General features: G+C 38.1%; 1 protein-coding gene across 1 annotated transcript; it reads right to left on the bottom strand.

The window, feature by feature from the left end:
- Positions 1 to 1,955: 1,955 nt before the first annotated feature.
- On the bottom strand, positions 1,956 to 8,842 carry LOC133649579 (collagen alpha-1(XII) chain-like). Its single transcript, XM_062046178.1, has 7 exons — positions 8,710 to 8,842; positions 7,957 to 8,169; positions 7,609 to 7,758; positions 5,990 to 6,109; positions 5,755 to 5,919; positions 5,547 to 5,693; positions 1,956 to 2,563 (listed from the first exon to the last, which is right to left on the bottom strand). Exons 1-7 carry the CDS (start codon positions 8,825 to 8,827, stop codon positions 2,373 to 2,375), a joined length of 1,104 nt encoding a protein of 367 aa, XP_061902162.1. The 5' UTR covers positions 8,828 to 8,842; the 3' UTR covers positions 1,956 to 2,372.
- Between the last annotated feature and the right edge of the window lie 1,826 nt (positions 8,843 to 10,668).

The following is a 10,668-nucleotide window of genomic DNA, read 5'->3' as shown; positions in this document are numbered from 1 at the left end:
AATTTGTTTTATGATTTTATTTTGTAATTTTTTTGTTTTGTTATTTTTTTAGTATTTATTTTTATTTATTTAATTTTTTTTTTTTTTTTTTTTTAAGCATCGTGCACGCTCGTCAAGGAGGAAGTGACGTCACGTTGGGATGGATTAAAAAAAAGCTGAGTCCTAATTTTTCCTTAATTTTTTTATTTTCTTTTTTTTCCTATAATTATTTTTATGTATTTAAATTTTTTATTTTTCATAATTTTTTTGATTTTAATTTTTTAATGATTTTTTTAGTATTTATTTAATTGGAAACGTTTTTATTTTATTTTTTTAAACCGCGTCCTAATTTGCCATGAGCTGGTGCCAAGCATCGCGCACGCCAGTCAAGGAAGTGACGTCACGTTGGGACATAAAACAAAATAAAAGCCCGCGTGCTAATTTGCGAGTTAGCCGAGAACGAACAGGTGCCAAGCGTCGTGCACGCTGGACAGGAAGTGACGTCATGGAGGGGTGGGAGGTGACGCTGATCTTCCCGCGCTGTGCCCGCGCAAACCTTCCCCGGTGTGACGCCCCACTCTCGTCTCACCCACGCCCACTCCACGAGGATCAGAGAAGAGGTGTGTATATAACATGAAGGTGTGAATATTGTAAATGTGACATTACGTGAATTTACACGAAAGGCTTTTATAGCAGCGGGCGTCAAGGGGGCGTGGCCTGCCAACGCTTCCGCCTTAAAGACACGCTCGCCGCTAATGCAAGTTCCCGCCAGATCGTCCGCACTGATTACAGAAGAACTACTGTGGCCCCGCCCTCTGGCTGCGAGGGGCGGGGCTAAGCATGTACAATATATCAGTATTCTTTGCTGTCATTGGTGGATTTTGCTGAATGTTATTCCTGGACTCCGATCAAAATGTATAAAAAACAAATGTTGAAAGACGCTTAAAGACATAAATGTAATATTGTGTTTGTAATTATTTTTTGTCGGAAGAGGGCTACTGGATAAAGAATCATCTGTAATAAAATAATTTTATTATTTCTTTGGTCTTTGTGACAAAATGGTGCAACGACTGTACAACAGCGCCCTCTGGTGACAAGAGCCGTGTATTACACTTATCACAAACAATTCATCACTCATGATTAACTTCAATTAATAATACCACCTTAACATTTGACAACCAATTATACACCTATTTAATAATACCACCTTAACATTTGACAACCAATTATACACCTATTTAATAATACCACCTTAACATTTGACAATTATACACCTATTTAATAATACCACCTTAACATTTGACAACTAAACAATTACACACCTATTTAATAATACCACCTTAACATTTGACAACCAATTATACACTTATTTAATAATGCCACCTTAACATTTGACAAACAATTATACACCTATTTAATAATACCACCTTAACATTTGACAACCAATTATACACCTATTTAATAATACCACCTTAACATTTGACAACCAATTATACACCTATTTAATAATACCACCTTAACATTTGACAACCAATTATACACCTATTTAATAATACCACCTTAACATTTGACAACCAATTATATACCTATTTAATAATACCACCTGAACATTTGACAACCAATTATATACCTATTTAATAATACCACCTGAACATTTGACAACCAATTATACACCTATTTAATAATACCACCTTAACATTTGACAACCAATTATACACCTATTTTAATAGTACCACCTTAACATTTGACAACCAATTATACACCTATTTAATAATACCACCTTAACTTTTGACAACCAAACAATTATACACTTATTTAATAATACCACCTTAACATTTGACAACCAAACAATTACACACCTATTTAATAATACCACCTTAACATTTGACAATGTATATACATCCTATATAAATATATACATATACTGTATATACCGCTACTGTATATACCTTTATATACATTTATACCTATATATATATATATATACCTATACTGTTTGTAGCTTTTAAATATTATGCTAGATCCACTCGACGTCCATTGCACCGGTTGTATATACTTTATATACCTACAAACATATATACCTTGTTTCTGGGTGTTGTTGATAAATGGCTTTGGCTTTGCATAGTAGAGTTTTAACTTGCACTCACAGATGTAGCGACCAACTGTAGTTACTGACAGTGGTTTTCTGAAGTGTTCCTGAGCCCATGTGGTGATATCCTTTACACACTGATGTGGCTTTTTGATGCAGTAGCGCCTGAGGGATCCAAGGTGCGTAATATCATTTCTCCAGATTCACTCACTCAAACTGTAGTGATTTAATTTGTGATTGCATCAAAAGGTAAATATGTGACACTCGGGTGTTGTTGCTCAGGTGACATTTTGTGGCGGCTGTTTCACTGCAGCACCTCCACCAGCAGAGTCAAGATGGCGGCGGCGGCAGCAAGCAGGAGCAGGGCCGAGGCCCCGGGCTGGCGGGGGGCCCCGTTACACAGGCGGGTCTTGCACAACATCCACTTCACGGTGCCTCTCGGGTGGCAGGCCGCCTCCTTGGCCACGCAGCCCTTGGTGACGCTTCCATCCACGTCTGGTATCGACACAAAGGTCGGTATCAGTATCAGACCGATGGTTTACTTTCATGCTGTTATTCTGTTTTATTGCTCTCATCACTAAATCATCAACAATATCACTAAATCATCAACATCACTAAATCATCAACAATATCACTAAACCATCAACAATATCACTAAACCATCAACAATATCACTAAATCATGTACAATATCACTAAATCATCAACAGTATCACTAAATCATCAACAATATCACTAAATCATCAACAATATCACTAAATCATCAACAACATCACTAAATCGTCAACAATATCACTAAATCATCAACAGTATCACTAAATCATCAAAAATATCACTAAATCAAGGATATCACTAAATCATCCACAACATAACTAAATCATCAACAATATCACTAAATCATCAACAATATCACTAAATCGTCAACAATATCACTAAATCATCAACAATATCACTAAATCGTCAACAATGTCACTAAATCGTCAACAATATCACTAAATCGTCAACAATATCACTAAATCATCAACAATATCACTAAATCATGTACAATATCACTAAATCATCAACAATATCACTAAATCATCAACAATATCACTAAACCATCAACAATATCACTAAATCATCAACAATATCACTAAATCATGTACAATATCACTAAATCATCAACAATATCACTAAATCATCAACAATATCACTAAATCATCAACATCACTAAATCATCAACAATATCACTAAATCATCAACAACATCACTAAATCATCAACAATATCACTAAATCATCAACAGTATCACTAAATCATCAACAATATCACTAAATCATCAACAGTATCACTAAATCATCAACAATATCACTAAATCATCAACAGTATCACTAAATCATCAACAATATCACTAAATCATCAACAATATCACTAAATCATCAACAGTATCACTAAATCATCAACAATATCACTAAATCATCAACAATATCACTAAATCAAGGATATCACTAAATCATCCACAACATAACTAAATCATCAACAATATCACTAAATCGTCAACAATATCACTAAACCATCAACAATATCACTAAATCGTCAACAATGTCACTAAATCGTCAACAATATCACTAAATCGTCAACAATATCACTAAATCATCAACAATATCACTAAATCATGTACAATATCACTAAATCATCAACAATATCACTAAATCATCAACAATATCACTAAACCATCAACAATATCACTAAATCATCAACAATATCACTAAATCATGTACAATATCACTAAATCATCAACAATATCACTAAATCATCAACATCACTAAATCATCAACAATATCACTAAATCATCAACAACATCACTAAATCATCAACAATATCACTAAATCATCAACAGTATCACTAAATCATCAACAATATCACTAAATCATCAACAATATCACTAAATCAAGGATATCACTAAATCATCCACAACATAACTAAATCATAAACAATATCACTAAATCATCAACAATATCACTAAATCGTCAACAATATCACTAAATCATCAACAATATCACTAAATCGTCAACAATGTCACTAAATCGTCAACAATATCACTAAATCGTCAACAATATCACTAAATCGTCAACATCACTAAATCATCAACAATATCACTAAATCGTCAACAATATCACTAAATCATCAACAATATCACTAAATCCTCTTGCTACACTAACTACATGTAGTTACTCACCTTGCTACACTAACTACATGCAGTTACTCACCTTGCTACACTAACTACATGTAGTTACTCACCTTGCTACACTAACTACATGAAGTTACTCACCTTGCTACACTAACTACATGCAGTTACTCACCTTGCTACACTAACTACATGCAGTTACTCACCTTGCTACACTAACTACATGCACCTTGCTACACCAACTACATGCAGTTACTCACCTCGCTGCACTAACTACATGCAGTTACTCACCTCGCTACACTAACTACATGCAGTTACTCACCTCGCTACACTGACTACATGCAGTTACTCACCTTGCTACACTAACTACATGCAGTTACCCACCTTGCTACACTAACTACATGAAGTTACTCACCTTGCTACACTAACTACATGCAGTTACTCACCTTGCTACATTAACTACATGCAGTTACCCACCTTGCTACACTAACTACATGCAGTTACTCACCTTGCTACACTAACTACATGCCATTACTCACCTTGCTACACTAACTACATGCAGTTACTCACCTTGCTACACTAACTACATGAAGTTACTCACCTTGCTACACTAACTACATGCAGTTACTCACCTTGCTACACTAACCACATGTAGTTACTCACCTTGCCACACTAACTACATGCAGTTACTCACCTTGCTACACTAACTACATGCAGTTACTCACCTTGCTACACTAACTACATGCAGTTACTCACCTTGCTACACTAACTACATGCAGTTACTCACCTTGCTACACTAACCACATGAAGTTACTCACCTTGCCACACTAACTACATGCAGTTACTCACCTTGCTACACTAACTACATGAAGTTACTCACCTTGCTACACTAACTACATGCAGTTACTCACCTTGCTACACTAACTACATACAGTTACTAACTTTGTTACACTAACTACATGCAGCTACTCACCTTGCTACACTAACTACATGCAGCTACTCACCTTGCTACACTAACTACATGCAGTTACTCACCTTGCTACACTAACTACATGCAGTTACTCACCTTGCTACACTAACTACATGCAGTTACTCACCTTGCTACACTAACTACATGTAGTTACTCACCTTGCTACACAAACTACATGTAGTTACTCACCTTGCTACACTAACTACATGCCGTTACTCACCTTGCTATATTTAGTCTCTCTCTCTCTATATATATCCCAAAAGGGACAAGCGGTAGGAAATGGATGGATGGATGGATATATATATAGTCTGCGCCCGTAAAATGTCATTGGGGCGGGTCCCACCTGAGCCCTTGATGCTGTTACAGAGGTTGAGGGTGAGGTCATCCAAGATGTCCGGCAGAAACTTGAAGTCGTTGACGTTGTACATGTGATTCTCAAGGGGGTCGCTGGCGAGGGACCGAAGCTCATTCTCGTCAGCGTTCTTCACACCTGGTAAAAAAAAAAAAAAAAGTGAAAATAGAATTTTTGGCTCCGCCTCATGACGACTTACCAATGGCGTAGAGCTCCATGCCGGTCTCTGTCCGGTTCTGCCAGTGGGTGACAACTTCATCCTGTGACTTTCCATCTGTGATCAGGATGACGATTTTACGAGAGTCTTGGCGCATTCCCGCATGGCGTCTGAAGTTGTTCTGGAGGATGTAGCTCAGAGCCATCCCTGCAGCACAGGAAGGGGAGGAGTCAAATCCCTTTCGGACCAATCCACAATGAGGACGCTAGCTTGTCACCAGTCATGGTGTTTCCTCCTTTGTAAGGCAGGTTGGCCACGGCCTTCAGCAGGGACGCCTTGGTGGGGTGAGCGTTTAGGTGCCACTCCGTGTTAGGGTCTCCGCTGTACTGAACCAGACCTGCACACAGCACAATAACCACTTTCTCAACGTTGGATTGATCCGACAACTCTGGAAAACCTGGCATGGGCGATCAGTCTGTGGCGAGTGGACAGAGAACAAAAAACTGTAGATGAATTCCGTCCCAACACATAAAACATGTCCTCCATTCCCATGCAATCCTTAAGGTGTTCCCAGAGTAGTATTAACATCCATCCATCTTTCTCGGGTTGTGAGGGCAGCAGCCTTAGAAGAGAAGCCAGGACTTCCCTCTCCCCCGCCACTTGGTATAGCTCTTCCCGGGCAATCCTTAGGTGTTCCTAGAGTAGTATTAACATCCATCGATCTTTGTCGGGTTGTGAGGGCAGCAGCCTTAGCAGAGAAGCCCAGACTTCCCTCTCCCCCGCCACTTGGTCTAGCTCTTCCCGGGCAATCCTGAGGTGTTCCCAGGCCAGCCGGGAGACATAGCTTCTCCAACGTGTCCTGAGTCTGACCTACCGGTTGGACATGCCTGACACACCTCCCCAGGCAGGCGTCTGGGAGGGGGCATTCTGACCAGATGCCCGAACCAACTCATCTGGCTTTTCTCCATGTGGAGGAGCAGCGGCTTCACCCTGAGCTCCTCCGGAATGGAGGCTTCTGTACCTATCCAGAGGAGAGATCCCCGCCACCCGACAGAGGACACTCATTTTGGCCGCTTCTACCCGTGATCTTGTCTTTTCGGTCATAACTTAAAGCTCATGACCATAGGTGAGGCTAGGAATCGACCAGAAAATTGAGAGTGTGGAGAACGCATATATGTCTAAGAGTTCTTTCTTTTTACATAGCCATGTTTAGAGCACCTAGTACCTTTCCTTTGTATGTTCTACTAGTTTCTCTTGTGTTCACAGGTCTGTTTAGTGTCTTAAACCATCAGAATGTGAAATACAACCCCCACTCTTTTCTTATCAGTGTTGCGAGGGGGAGAGATGGGAGCTTTCTTTGTGTGCAAGGAGTTGGCTTTTCTGTTTACATGTCAGATCAACTAGAATAGCCAATATGAATGTATTGGTCTAGGGGGTTCTCCTAAAGCTTTAGTAAAACTTGATAATATTCCTATTCTGTCTTGGTGGTCCTTCTTACTCAGCATATATGTCATCGAAAGAACTTGGGATTGACCAGTAATTTAGATTCCCTGGGAGGAAGAGCTGGTCTGACGCTTTGCCACCTGGCTCAGCTCCCTCTTCACCACCACGGACGGATTCAGGGTGCACATCTCTGCAAACGCCGCACTGATCCGCCTGCTGATCTCACGATCCACTCTTCACTCACTCGTGAGCAAGACTCCAAGGTCCTTGAACTCCTCCACCTGGGGCAGGAGGATATCGTCCCACACGGACATGGCACACCACAATTTTCCGGGAGAGAACCACGGACTGGGACTTGGAAGTAGTATTAATAGTAAAAGTAATCATAGTAGTGGTTGTGCTAGCACTAGCAGTAGTACTACAGTAGTAGTAGTGAGTGGTGTGCGGACTTACCGATCTGGACATTATCGGGGCCGATGTCAAAGACGCTGACCAAGCGGGCGATGAAGTTGCGAATTGTTTTAAAGTTGAGGCGGCCGATACTCCAGGAGCCGTCGATCAGCAGCACGATGTCTGCCTTGGCTGAGGTCTCGCATTGTGTGTCTGCAGGGACAAGGACACAAAGACTCGTGTGACGTCCGGCTACACTCTTCATTTCATCGTTTAACTTTTAGACAAAATATTTACTTTATATATATATATATATATATATATATGTATATGAGGGACACACTTTGACCTTCTCAAGCCTTTTCAACAACGCTGAGAAAGAACCGGGAAAGAACATTACATTTTTCCTACCGGTGGGACTGTTGTCACCCAGGCTGGCAGTGGTGCCACCCGGGTGCCCGCTGGCGACTCCCATGGCCAAGACCAGGGCAATAGTGAGCTTCATGCTGGGCGGGACGAGGTGCGAGGAACTCGGTCCAATGTTGGCGTCCAAACAAGGTTTGGTGGACCTGACGCGGAGTCCAGTCCGAGCACGCCCTTGTACGTACGCCAGTGCCTTTATTACTTAAAAAAAAGTAAGGCGAAGCATCAAGAAACAAAAAGGACATAAAAGACATTAAAAAAGAAAGCACAGAGCTGATGCAATAAGACACTTCAGTGGCGCCATTTCTATATACAGCTACAAAGTACAACACAACGAAAACCCCCCCAAAAATGAACACTTAATCATCATTAATACACAGTCGTGGTCCAAAGTTTTTATTGTCATGCCCACATGCTGGGATTGCTTTCCAAAAATATATTTTTGGGACTTTTCAGTCCAGCGTGTCTCTGTTCTTGTGTCTTTCTCTGGCGCCAACTCCAACCCCGTGTCTCGTGCCGGCTGCTGCTAATAAGGGCGACAGATAATCAGCCCCAGCTGGGCAATCTACTCATCTTCCGCTGGCTTCGAGGCCGGGCCATAAACACCCCATTCCTGCAGGAGGCGCGCCGACCACGCCCTCCTCCGCAATTAATTTATTATGGGTCTACTGAAAATGTGAGGGTCAAAAGTATACATACAGCAATGTTAATATTTGCTTACATGTCCCTTGGCAAGTTTACCTGCAATAAGGCGCTTTTGGTAGCCATCCACAAGCTTCTGCTGGAATTGTTGACCACAAAATTGGTGCAGTTCAGCTAAATGTGTTGCTTTTCTGACATGGACTTGTTTCTTCAGCATTGTCCACACCTTTAAGTCAGGACTTTGGGAAGGCCATTCTAAAACCTTCATTCTAGCCTGATTTAGCCATTCCTTGACCACTTTTGAGGTGTGTTTGGGGTCATTGTCCTGTTGGAACACCCAACTGCGCCCAAGACCCAACCTCCGGGCTGATGATTTCAGCTTGTCCTGAACAATTTGGAGCTAATCCTCCTTTATCATTGTCCCATTTAAAGCAGCAGTTCCATTGGCAGCAAAACAGGCCCAGAGCGTAATACTACCACCACCATGCTTGACGGTAGGCATGGTGTTCCTGGGATTAAAGGCCTCACCTTTTCTCCTCCAAACATATTGTTGGGTATTGTGGCCAAACAGCTCCAGTTTTGTTTCACCTGACATCACCTGGACAAAGATAAGACCTTCTGGAGGAAAGTTCTGTGGTCATAATTCAGGATTCACTTTTAGGTGTAATGACCAACATGCGCCGCTAGATGGAAGCAGAAACACTTTTTTAGAACAGATGTGCTGCTTTCACTCCGAAACATTCAAATGTATTCTCGAAGACCTCCTGCGGGCGTTGCCATGACAAAAACGTCATAAAACATGAGGACAAAAACGTCATAAAACATGAGGACAAAAACGTCATAAAACATGAGGACAAAAACGTCATAAAACATGAGGGAAAAAAACATACAGAAAATGTTTAAAAAAGCAAGAAAGAATACATGTCACATTTATTTTTATTTGACTTCAAAGAAATAGAATACATTTAAAAAATAAATGTATTAAATTCAAGTTCAATAAAATAGAATACATTTTGAAATTCTATCTTTGTTTATTAACGTTTTTTAAGTCCAATAAAATAAAATTCATACAAAAAATCAATCGTGTATTCGATAAAATAAAAACATTTTTAATAATCCATCTTTAGGTTCAATAAAATAAAATACCTTTTACATTTTTTTAAAAATTAAATTTAAGTTCATTAAATAGAATACATTTTAAATATCCATCTTTTTGAAGTTTAATAAAATAAAATACCTTTTAAAAATCAATGTATTCAATTGAAGTTCAATAAATTATAAATATTTAAAAAAAAAATCCATCTTTGTTTAAATTAAAATAAAATAAAAATACATTTTAAAAAATCCATCTTTGTTTATTTACGTTTTTTAAGTTAAATAAAAAAAATACAGATACAAAATCAATCTTGTATTTAAGTTGAATAAATTAAAATACATTTTAATAAACCATCTTTGTTTAAGTTCAATAAAAAATGAATTTAAAAAATTGATAATTTATTTAGGTTTAATAAAATAAGATACATAGAAAAATCGCTTTTCATTACAATAAAATAAAATACATTCCATCTTTGTCTAAGATCAATAAAAAATACATTTTAAAAATACATACTTTTTATTTCAATTCAATAAAATAAAATACATTCTAAAAATCAATGTATTCAATTTAAGTTGAATAAAATAAAATACATATAAAAAATTAATCGTGTATTTAAGTTGAATAAAATAAAATACATTTTAATAATTCATCTTTAAGTTCAATAAAAAATACATTTGAAAAGTCTTATCGTTTATTTGGGTTTAATAAAATAAAATAAATATAAAAATCGCCTTTTATTACAATAAAATACGTTTTAAGATTCCATCTTTGTTTAAGTTCAATAAAAAATACATTTAAAAAATCGATCATTTATTTAGGTTTAATAAAATAAGATACATAGAAAAATCGCTTTTCATTACAATAAAATAAAATACATTTTAATAATCAATTTTTAAGTTCAATAAAATAAAATACCTTTTAAATTTTTTTTAAATTAAATTCATGTTCATTAAATAGAATAC

The sequence above is a fragment of the Entelurus aequoreus genome, linkage group LG05 (assembly GCF_033978785.1).
Source record: "Entelurus aequoreus isolate RoL-2023_Sb linkage group LG05, RoL_Eaeq_v1.1, whole genome shotgun sequence".
NCBI lineage: Eukaryota > Metazoa > Chordata > Actinopteri > Syngnathiformes > Syngnathidae > Entelurus > Entelurus aequoreus.
Note: the sequence above shows the minus strand (reverse complement) of the source record. Positions and strands in the feature narration are given on the sequence as shown.

Excerpts from the sequence above, each read along its gene's own strand:
- LOC133649579 (XM_062046178.1), bottom strand. The coding sequence starts at position 8,827 with ATGCTGAAGAAACAAGTCCATGTCAGAAAAGCAACACATTTAGCTGAA. Across the intron at positions 7,759-7,956 it reads GGGTGACAACAGTCCCACCG|ACACACAATGCGAGACCTCA; the intron begins GTAGGAAAAATG and ends TTGTCCCTGCAG. Across the intron at positions 5,920-5,989 it reads AGGAGGAAACACCATGACTG|GGATGGCTCTGAGCTACATC; the intron begins GTGACAAGCTAG and ends CCTGTGCTGCAG.